Source organism: Haemaphysalis longicornis, unplaced genomic scaffold (genome assembly GCF_048455015.1).
Source record: "Haemaphysalis longicornis isolate Haplotype H1 unplaced genomic scaffold, Haemaphysalis longicornis Haplotype H1 scaffold_9, whole genome shotgun sequence".
In the NCBI taxonomy this organism is placed as follows: domain Eukaryota; kingdom Metazoa; phylum Arthropoda; class Arachnida; order Ixodida; family Ixodidae; genus Haemaphysalis; species Haemaphysalis longicornis.
In genome coordinates this window covers 98,563,725-98,575,147 of record NW_027526460.1, presented here as the reverse complement: position 1 = coordinate 98,575,147, position 11,423 = coordinate 98,563,725, and the positions used below count along the sequence as shown (strand labels likewise).

Sequence of the window (11,423 nt, the reverse complement as noted above, 5' to 3'; positions counted from 1 at the left end):
AATTATCTTGCACTGCTGGAAGCGACCACTCAGACTTTACGTTCACTGCGATTACGGACGCTGAGTATAATAAGGTTTAATTATGCAAAAATGGGGATATAAAATTTCGACGTGGAGCTACTAAATTAGGCTGTTATATCCTTCTGCCTATTTAAGTGGCTGCGGGCTATCATCATCATGAAATACGTTGAGCTGAAAGGCGGAAGAAGACGCGTAAGCACGCAAGGGGGTTATCTGGCTACCCACAACAACTGCTGTAAGCACGGCGGAAATCAAGATCCGGGTAGTTAAGCCAACGTTTTCCGACATTCCTTAGCACGGTCGCCATCCTATCAGCTGTGAGACGTCTCCGAAAAGATGGACCATGTTGGCGAGCCAGAGAAAGTTTCCAGGGCCCGGATGGACTGCTGTGTGAGGGCCTGCCTCGCCCAGTGGGCTACAATGCCGGGCCACAAGTCGTCTGACCCCTTTGAAGTTTCGTTCGTACTAAATAACTGGAACATAAATACGTACCCGTCGATATACGGAAGTCTGAAACTAAAGCACAACCCGACAGTCAATCTCAACGTTTGTATCCTGGGCGAAACCCATCTGTGCAAAGAGGCCAAGGACCACAGCTTGCCTTTCATCAACTCACGGGGCCTCCGTAGCATGCATAGGAAGACCAAGCTGATTGCAAAAATCGTCGGCAAGTACGACCTGTTCCTGGCTTCACCGACCATTATGAAGAAGATTCCGAGGTTATTGGATGCCGCCCTGAACCGGGCCGCCAAGCGGCTTTTTGTGGTGAAGCCCGGAGAGTATCTACCGGACAAGATCAGAAAAACCAGGGTCACCGTCCGATTCCGCTCGAAGAACATTCCGTATATTTTGCTCCCCATCGGTAACATGGGTATCAAGCTGCGGAAGTTAGTGGATAATTTAAAAGTGGCCATAAAGAAAGTCGTTTCGCGGCTGCCGCGCGAGTGGGAGAACGTCATGTGCATTCACGTCGCCCTTAAGAACGGAAGGTGGATGCCAGTCTACAACTGAACATTTCGTCCTTGGTATCTTCCGTCGCTCTTGTGTGCTAAATTTTCTTCTCGGCACCAGCGTTCCATGGGGCTACTTGGGTGTTTCTCTACTTGCAGCAGTGACTGGGCGTTTAGGTGGACGAATGCTGCTAAATTGGACTGTCTGTAAATGCCAAGGACGACTCTTTCAAGACCCTGTAATAACACAAATACGACCGTAAATAACAAAACACTGACGTATTTCATATTTGTGATATCAAAAAATTAGAAATATATTTATTACGAAGCGGTGTATTGTATTTTATGCAGCTGTTGAGTGATACGCCGGCGCTGCTCTTCCCCTTCAGAGCCAAGCCTGTCGGGCTCGGTGGTAAAGGAAACGGAGTTGAGGGAGGAATCTTCCCTTGATAGAATACACGCTGGGCAACACTGAACGGTTGGTGTTTCAAATTTAGATTTTCTAAAGCTGTCGTAATAGCCACACTCGGCAGAGAGCAAGATACTCACGGGAATGCAAAAAAATCCCTTCTATTTAAAGCTGTATGTCAAGCTGCAGCTTTCTTTTTTATAATCTGGGAAAGTAGTCACATTGAATGAATAATGGGTGAACTAAACAAAGGGGGCACTTCTTGAGGTCGTACATTGGAGAGGATAACTTAACCTGGATGTGTCTTAAATGTAAGACACTTTGGGTGTTGACTCACGTTCTTGCAGAGCTGTGAGACGGAAGTCGGGCACCATGCCGGAACGCATGACTGAAAAGTCATCTGATCACTTCCTTTAGAATTTAAGGTTCGTTTCTTTACAGCTTAATCCGGAGGCATTGCGCATTTGTACTTATTTGGGCTACGGTCCCGTAGGCGTTTAATTCACGCCTGAGGTTCCCTCTTTCTCTGCGTAGATATTACCCGCGTGATACGTTGTCGTGACCAGTTACTTAAATCGTTTAGGTGCAGTGTCGAGCTGTTATCGCTCGGCTTTTTGTTGTCCGCTTACCTGAAACAGCTCACGGGTAAAGCTTGCGTGGTGAGGCTTCGCCGGCGGGGACACCAGTCCATTTCTTGAACAATCAAGGAGTAATTTTGTGGTAACCGGTTTTGCATCCTAAAAGTATGCTTTAGTCACGTTTCTATCAGCAACAGCATGCATCAACCTGCCGCAGAGTTACACCACACGAAGATATGCCGTGCTGTGATTTAGTGGACTCAGTGATGAGAAAATAATTGTTTTCATCGGGGTATACAGCCCGACATACTACCACATTTGGCTTGTGATGGCGGTGACCGTGTGGTTCATGGTAAATGCGCTAATGAGATGTGCTATTGGTCAATCTGTTGTGGGATATCTGCCGACTACATGGTGCTACCAGCCTTCATGACAGCTCGCTCAGCGTGTTACTTGAATGGGAAGAAATTGTTGCAGGCCGCTGCTGAACAAAAGCGCATTTGTGCTTTTCAGTTACTATCGTTTTGGCGTTTGTTTGGAGCCCGAAGTTCCTTCTCTCAACGTAGCTGCTACCTACGTAATCCGCTGTCGTGTGAGGTTACTCAAATCAAGTAATTGAATCGTCGAGCTACCAACGGTCAGCCTCGCGTTGTTGGCTGCCCTGAGCTATCTCTCGAATGAATCCTGCGTACTGAGTCATCACCGCGAGCTCCGCAGGTGAGAGCACTGCTTTGAACAACGCCGCCAAAACAGCCACAGCACAATAGTGAAGGTGGAGTCAGCGCAGCCGTTCCGCTTAACTGGCTATCGCCTTTGATGTCAAAACACTCGGGCATCGGGGACCTCAATAGGCGTGTTAAGCAGACCGATCGCTTAGAAACATTTGTTCGGCACACTTGTAGATAAACCGAGGTCTTGTTTTACTGCGAAGCAGACTACCTCTACCCGCAAGCACATTTTCGTGGCTTTGTCAGCAGAAAAACGTCATCATTAAAAAGGCGGCAAATCCTACGCAGGGGCACTGGCCATACCGGCAAAGATTATGGTTGCGTAAGCTACCCCGACTACAAGAGTACCCAACAGCATGGAAATCACATGGTGACGTCACCACGCTTGCATATATGAAAAAGGGAGCGGCATAGCACCCCCTTAAGTTCATTTCAGGCAACCCTGGGTGGACCACGGAAAGTAAAGCCGCCAGAACAGCCAGAAGAACAAAAAGAACATACCACCCAAGCAAATTTTCGTGGCAATGTCAGAAGAAAACTATTATCATTAAAAAGGCGCATTCTCAGTGACAGCAAGCACAAACCTAACCACGGGGACTGGCCATGCCTGTAAAGATTACGGTTCCTTAAGCTACTCCGAGGGCGAAAGTACCAAACAGCAGTATAGAAATCACGTAGTGACGTCGTCAAGCAGCATTTCGTTCAGTTCATTCCAGGATACATTGAGTTCATTCCAGGCTATTTTGCTCCAAACATCGTTCAGATGTTGAATAAGTGGAAATTGAAAGTGAAATCGAAAGTAAAGGCGCCAGAAGAACAGGCAGAAGAGGAAGAACATAAAGCAGTCGTGAATATCGTTGTGCAGAAATATAAAGTGCGGCTAAGCACATTTAACTGGTCTCTTTTGTCACTCTTTGTAAATCTTAAAAATCCAACTGCGCGCAAATTAACGAGGACGTGAACACACTGAAGAAACCACAAGCACAATTGGTATTGACGCCTCTTTTTAAGATGCGTCAATACCAACTTGCCCAACTTTCGACCCTTTTACAGTTACTCTTTGTAAAGTCACTTGTGGCAATTCAAGTGACGCCGAATATGTAATCGTTGTGGGTGTCGTTTACAGCGTCGCAGTCCAACCACCTTCCCAGAGTGGTTTGGAGCTTCAGTTTTATGCATTCTCTATATCAGTGAGTTTATTTTGTTCTCCTAATACCCCTTTGAGTTCAGGTGAGGAGTAGCATGTGTAACCCCACTTAAGAGAAAAGCTTGTGCCAAACTTATTTTATTACGCTCTTTCATCCCCTGCTGGCTTCAGGTAATGCGGGAGATGAGCTGCACAGTTCTATAGACGTTCTTTTTTGGCGCGCGTGTGGTTTCAAGGTTCTGCCAATTTCTCGGGATTCCGAGATTTGGAACCCGGACACCCTGAACTAAGAGATTACACCACGCTCCTCCTACGAAAAGCTGAATGTCAGGAAGGACCGAGTCAATTTTACGTTCTCCTCTGTTGGGACCGCACATTAGCAGTGCTGGGTTTTGTAAGGAGCAACTCAAAACTCAACCTCTCTGCCGTAAGTATTCCTCCATGGCCTCTATCACCATTTCAGGTTGTCCTATACATATCTATTGGTACTCGAGATTCCCCAAAGCATGACATCTTCGGGCTGTAGGCTCTGATGAAGTCTGTCTATTATTTTTTTGTGAAAGCCCTTCATAGCCAAGTTGAAAAAGAATGACGAGAGGACCGATCCCTGAGGCATCCATCTGCTCTTATGGTCCCTAATCATCTTTGGGGGTACTTGTAACGGTGATGTTCTTGGCTGCAGGGACCCGGAGAACGTCTTTTTTCGCTCCCTTGCATGCGAGGCCAGTTGCGTCCGGCACGCCGTCAGGCAACTAGCCCAGTAAAACGGATCTTGGTCCCGTCCATGCAATATCTCGGCTGAATGCAATTTTTGTATCTTTTTTGGGCAAGTGCCACTGGCGAGGCTCCCCCCGCTGCTTGCACAGTAGGTGATGTGCACATGGCCTCTGGATTGTTGAGCGGGCGCTGACAGCCGCTTACGCCGAAAGAACATCGGGGTCATTAACAGGCTTGTGAGGGCTTGAGCGTCCCGTTGACGATGGCTTCTGAGCCACCAATCTGCCTACGTAATTTGTTTAGGAGAGATGGGCCTACGTGCTACTTCCACGCTGTGTTTTCCGACTCCGGTGATGGGGGGTTATTACTCCATGCTGAGATATACAATTTTACTATGGGGTACTACAACAGTTCCTAACTATGATCGAATAATCCTTTGGCAGAACAACGTATTATGCATGTGCGAGAACAATCGAGTGGATAAGCGCCTACTCCGAACGCAGGCTTTGTTTCCATAAATATAATATGGTTAAGGTGAACCAAATATACCACTTTAAACATTTGCAGTGCATCCAAAAATTTGAAATTTATAACAAACCACCAGACGACGGCTCTAGGGCGTGCAATATAAGATATCCTAAGCACAGGCTGTATGCAACACGAACAAATTACGCTAGGCTGACGTTACACTTTCAGACCATTGGCATGTTGAACCGGGGTGAGTTATGCATTGGTTTTAATCAGTATTTTTGAAGTTTCAAATGTGCATGCAAAAGGTTTATGATTGAAAATGTTGTTGTGTAATGTTGTGTACAGCTTATCGACTTTGTTGGCGACGCTCCAAGCATTACAAGATGTCAAGCGTAAGTGAAACGTTGATAACTGATATGTCTTGGCAGTGCGCTTTTTACCTTTGATTGGCATTGTCGAGGATTTGTAGAGTCGTTCCAGCTGTAAAGGTCAACACGAATACGAAGCCTATCTTCAACAAGAAATACTTCTTTACCAGCATGTTTTCCGCCTCTGCCCTCCCCCCCAGCAACTTATGTTTGCATCGCGTTTTCGCACAGTAGTCGTTTTCAATGCTAATCTCAGAGCCCTTACGTTTTGGAACGTTCATTCATATAGCATGTTTTTCAATGCCAAACACTATCAAATGCCAAAAAACTAGCAATGCTAAAAACTATCAAATTAGATCGGCGCGGGATGTTTTCTAGGTCAATGAATTTTGCGTTCTGCGTTTGTACGGCGTCTCGAACAGTTTCAACGGTGGTGGATACTTTTGCATGTGTTTCGTTAACGTTATCTTCACGGGCATTTGAGCGCACACCAAAACTCGGAATCGGTTTTGCAGTCCCTTCAAGGCGAGTTTTAAAGTTAGTTATCTCTGCCTTGATTTCTTCGGTCCATCCAGGATTGCCTGAAACATTTCTTCCACAGTAGGACCAGAATTTGTCTCCACGTCCCCACAAAAACTACTTTTTCACGACTAATAGCATTTGTATGCCATCAGAAAGCAGGTGCGTGGGCCCGGCAGAATAACAACAAATCGGTGGTCACTACGTATTGAACACTCATATCTAACCCGTACGAAGAAGAAACAGTAAGCCATGAGCCACATTTTCCCAGGGGTTTTGGCGCGCCCACTGTCGATTCTGAGAAACGGTCCAGTTCTTATAGCGTTGGTTACCGCTGACGTATCACAGCCGGACCCGGATCCAGCAGCGCCTCTTCGCTGATGGTGACGTCGAAACCATTTCGTCGTCCTGAGTTCTCGTTAAAAAATCGCTCGGCGTAGAGAATCGATGGCAAGGCCCCGGCTGTAGAATTTAGCTGCGCCTGTATGGTGAAGAAACGAGAAGCCGTGAGCCACCTGGTCCCAGTACTTCCGACGTACCCACTGTTATTCAGTAAGCATTCTCGACACCTTCAGCACTAGTTAAATGAAATAAAGTACGCTTTTGCGAATCGCGGATTTTTCGGACTCCACTTTTATACGGACAATTTTTCGTCCCCCCCTCCCCCCCAGGCCCGAGAAATTGGTCAGCTACATTGTTTTTTTTTAATGCAGAGCATTTCAGTAACTCCCGATGTCACCCGCGTTGACGTCCGTAGTCCGCATCGCTCCCCCTACACTATATAAAAAGATAATACTTACCGGCGCCAGGTTTCGATCCCACGACTCTGCGGGCGGGACGCAAGGTACCTGATGCGGTATACCCACTGCACCACAAAGCCGACACAGAATAGAAGCTTACGAACGCGCCTTATATCCTTGGCTCATTCAACCGTCGGCCACAGGTGCGCCCTCTCCCCCGCGTCCTCCTCGCCTTCTCTCCGCTCGCAACACCCTCTCTCGCCGCGTTCGGTTCGGGCGCACAACAGGTGGGGACGTGCGCAACACCCTCTCTCGCCGCGTTCGGTTCGCGCTGAGCAACAGTCGGTTCGCGCGCAAGAACAGGTGGGGGCGCTCGCATCGCGCTCTCTCTAGGGAGCCTACATAAGCCGCGCCTTCGTCGTTTAGGGTGGTGCCACTCTTTGACACAGCTCGTGCCGCCTCCCGCCGTCGGGCAGCGTTGCCAGCACACGTTGCCATAGCAACGGGGCCGATACGGCGCCATGTTGTTCCCCAGTCGGCTCACTGCCGCCGTGTGCGCAAGGCTGCGTCTTTGCCGCCCGTGACTCGCGGTGACTTTTGATGACCACGGGAAGCTTTTCGTAACCATGCCAGCTCGGTGAACGTGTGGGGAGTTGTGTGAGCACCAAAAATGCCCGGCTGTTGCGTTCCGCAATGTACGAACCATTGCAGAAAAGGCACACGGATGTTCCGCTTCCCGGCCAGCCCGAACCGAAGAAAGCGCTGGCTCGTACAAGTGAAAAGGGGCCGCTGGGAGCCCACTGCTGCTTCTCGTGTTTGCGCTGTGAGTATTGCACCTCGCTTCATGTTTTTCGCACGCGTACTTGCAGCTATATTCTATTATGTAAGTGCTATGCACCTGCAACGCTTTCACCGAGCGCCGTCGTGTCCTCAACGTCTCCTCCGTCGCCGCAGCGCCGTTGCGCGCCGGTAGCGGAGGCCATGGCTGTTTTGATGGCTTCCAGCGACGGCTGCGCGTAGCCGAGCGGCAATTTAGCGTGCGAATGCAGCGTGCGCGCAAGTGGATGCTTTGCGTGGTTCGATTATGCCGGATTACGCATGCATGAAACGTGAATGTTCAAAACTAAGCCTGGTTATAAAACATCCCCGGAATCGGAAGGCCCGGACCGTTCACGCTTGCTACAAAAAAAAAAACGCGATTCTCGTCACTGCGACAAAAATTGGTCGAGACCAAGCGACAAAAGCGGTCACTGAGCGACTGCCAAATCTTCGAATGCGCTGCAATTCAGAGTTCGGCAATCGATTTTGAAGCTGCCGTGGGCTGGATATTCATCGGGTCGCCGAAAAAATTGGCTGGCGCCCCCGTAGGCTTTGTGAAATCTCCCCCTCTACCGTAGACTCGCCTCGTAGGTGTTGTGAAATCCCCCCTACCGTAGACGGGCAATTGTTCCCTGCGTTGCTTGTGCTGATATTCCGTGCGGGGGTGGAATATATGATTGATTCTTTCATGCAACACTGCCAAACGGCGTATGAGGGGTCACTAAAGTCTGCAAAGATTTCTGTGGCGAGCCGCCCCATAAAAATTCCCGTACTGCAATTAGAGGGCATAATCAATTTCCATTCCAAAAGATAAAAAACGCGCGAAAGCGATCATTCTGCCTCTCGAGCGAGTAATTCAAATGCATTATGTGGTTTTCAATTATTGTTTAGATTGACTTTTTTTGTTCTAGGCACATTTTGAAGATTCAAGTTTTGAGCAGCACCGACAAGATGGACTGAAAAAGCTGAGGCCGGATGCTGTCCCAACTCTCTTTCCCTATCGTGGTAAGAACATATCTGAACTCGTTATATAAAGCCGTAAAATGGACACAACTTTAATTTTCCTTTGAATTTGTGAATCTAGTTTGGGTCATTCAGAGAAAAGACAAACTCATCTAAATGCATTGCCTCAATTGCACTGCGGCATTTCGCTCTTATTTTTGTTTACTCAGAACATCTATAAGGAATAGTAATATGCTTTGTGTGGTGCAGACCATTCAAGAAAGTGCGTGATAACATTTTGCTTGTAATTTTTAGTCTGCAAAGCGAAAATAAGTATTGGAACTGTTTGCTGAGTGAGAATGCATAGGCAAGCATGTTATTGTAGTAATGTTTGTATGTTTAATTTTTTCCAGCTGCTCCAAAACACCGGAAGTCCCCGAAGAAGCGCACTTCTGCCATGAAACCTGCGAATTCGTCTAACACCAAGCGTGTTTGCACATCTGGAGACATTCCACAGCTGCCTACGGATCCTTGCGACATAACGAGTTTTGAGCACGGTGTTCAGTTGAGTGCTCATATTTCAGCAGCCGTTTTACAGCCAGATGCTCTTCCTCATGACACTGCTGAATTCGCGAGAGGTGATCCTCCAGAAGCCCACTTGCTGTCAAGTTTGCCCACCAACAAGGCAGCAAGCATCAGTACCAGCGATCCTGAGTCCAGGCTTGCTCACGCATTGGGAGATTTCTCATTTCCTCTACCGCCTGCAAACAATCTAGAAAGTGATGCGGACAGTGCTGCCGAGTGCAGGTGTGAGTGTACATCCGTGCGTGTGCCCCTGCCATTTGTTCCTCCAGCCAATGACGCAGACAGCACTGGTGAGTTTGGGTGTCATCATGAGACAGTAGCCGCCTCTCCACCACACCTGTCTGCCAACAATCTAGCAAGCGACACAAACGCTACTCCAGGTTCATCCGTAGCCATTCTGAAACAGCTCCCTCCCAACACCGTAGCAAATGATGCAGGTCTCACTCCTCCACAAGAACAGTCAACCATGCCAGCTGCATTTATGTTTGGAGGCAGCACAACTCCCACATTGTCGACGTTGCATCGGGAAAATTCCGAGCTCCGGAAAAAAAACGCCGACTTAAGCAGAAGGTGTAAAAACTTGGTAAAACTGCATGAGCAGACGAGATCAAAAGTACGTAGTCTAAACAAGAAACTAAGGTTAGTTCAGCAAGAACTGAACGCATTAAGATCATCGACATTTCTTGCTGCAGATCAAACGAAGGCTCTAACAACAAAAGGCAGGGTTCGCAAGTGGTCAGTTCAGACTATACGCGTAGCCCTCCAAATAAAGCACGCATGTGGTACAACAGGCTACGAATTGCTCAGGTCTCTGTCATACCCACTGCCATCTAACCGGACATTGATTCGAAGAATGCAAAACATTCGCTTTCTGCCTGGTGTACTTACTGAAGTGCTGGATGTTCTAAAGCGTAAGGCAGAAACAATGGAAGACATTGAGAAAGATTGCGTCCTCTTCATGGATGAGATGGAAATTAGTCAAGGGTTTGAACATGACCGCTCTCTGGATTGCCTTTTTGGGGGTACGACACTTCCAGAGTCAACTGACAACGTTGCAAACCATGCCCTCGTGTTTATGATTGGAGGTCTAAACACGAGGTGGAAACAGGTCATCGCTTACCACTTCACTGGTCGTTCTACTGACGGAAGCCTTTTAAAGGAGCTTATATTTCATTTAATTGCGCTTTGTTTTGAGGTGTCCCTGAGAGTTCTTGTTGTAACAAGTGACATGGGAAGTGCCAACAGGAAAGTGTGGCAGCTGCTGGAGTTTTCAAGCCACAGGCACTCGCAAACTGTCTGCTCTATACCACACCCTCACTTGGATGGTAGGGAGCTGTATTTCATGGCTGATCCTGCTCACGTTTTGAAAAACATACGTGGGCAGCTTCTCCGCTCAGGAAGTTTTACCCTGGGGAAGGAGACGACAGAGGAGCATTGCATCCCAGGAAAAACTGTTACCCTTGAACATGTTGAGGCTGTTCTCGAATATGATAAAAAAAATGACCTCAAAATCGCTAACAAGCTGTCGGACATTCATGTCAGCGATGGACATTTCGCAAAAATGAAAGTAAACATCGCAGTGCAGTTGTTCCGTGAAGCACCTCCTGCCATTCGCTATCTAATCAAGCTCAAAATCTTGAAGCCGGAAGCTGAAGCAACTGCCTGGTTTTTTGACCTTGTCACTAAGTGGTACACTTTGATGTCATCACGACACCCCATCGTTGCTTTAAGTCATTTTGACCGCGCAAAGCACCAGGAAGCAGTTGGGACATTGCAGCTGGCATGTGCTACATTCACTCGGATGAACATGGGAGCAACTGCACACTGGAAGCCATCGCAGGCCGGTCTTTTGGTGTCTACAACTGTTGTGCTGCGCCTGTCAGAGGAGCTCCTGGCGAGGCGCGGGTACTTGTACCTCCTCACTGCTAGGTTGATCCAAGATTGCCTAGAAAATATTTTTTCAGTTAGGAGGTTGAAGAAGCCAGTTCCAAGTGCGTATGATGTTAAATGTGCACTGAAGGCCATTTGTGTCAGCCAGTTTGTACACACCCCTAAGACTTCGAGCTACAACATTGACGACAGCAGTCATCTGGCTGACTTGCTTGAGCCAAGCTTAAAAAAGCTAGAGGAAGACCCCATTCAGCAGGCTGAGGAGTTAGAGAACTTGTTTGTGATTGGACTGACGGAAGCAGAGTGCGACATCGTAGCGTACATCGGTGGTTTCCTTCTGAGGTCTGTTTTAAAATCTATAGGTAACTGCAAAAGCTGTAAAGCAGTACTGACTGACAGTGCTCCTGGGAAATACAGCAGCCTCATCCAGTTGAAGGAGTACGTGAAAAATGCTGGAAATCTGATCCAGCCAAGCATGTCTGTAATGACAATTTTGATGGATTGTGAAGAAAACTTCAAAACGTTTGCTGAAATGGGTG

At 47.8% G+C, this 11,423-nt stretch overlaps 2 protein-coding genes across 2 annotated transcripts in view; both read left to right on the top strand.

The window, feature by feature from the left end:
• Window positions 1-357: 357 nt before the first annotated feature.
• On the top strand, window positions 358-1,032 carry LOC144153325 (large ribosomal subunit protein uL1-like). Its single transcript, XM_077684975.1, has one exon. It carries the CDS (start codon window positions 358-360, stop codon window positions 1,030-1,032), a length of 675 nt encoding a protein of 224 aa, XP_077541101.1.
• Window positions 1,033-7,067: 6,035 nt separating this feature from the next.
• LOC144151583 (uncharacterized) overlaps window positions 7,068-11,423 on the top strand; it is a 5,458-nt gene continuing 1,102 nt past the window's right edge. Inside the window, exons 1-3 of the mRNA XM_077682689.1 lie at window positions 7,068-7,471; window positions 8,379-8,472; window positions 8,823-11,423. The exon at window positions 8,823-11,423 is cut by the window's right edge and continues 1,102 nt beyond it. Coding sequence (XP_077538815.1) covers window positions 7,319-7,471; window positions 8,379-8,472; window positions 8,823-11,423 — 2,848 coding nt within the window. The 5' untranslated portion in view covers window positions 7,068-7,318. The remainder of the gene's footprint in view (window positions 7,472-8,378; window positions 8,473-8,822) is intronic.

Coding starts and splice junctions, on each gene's coding strand:
- LOC144153325 (XM_077684975.1), top strand. CDS start 358: ATGGACCATGTTGGCGAGCCAGAGAAAGTTTCCAGGGCCCGGATGGAC.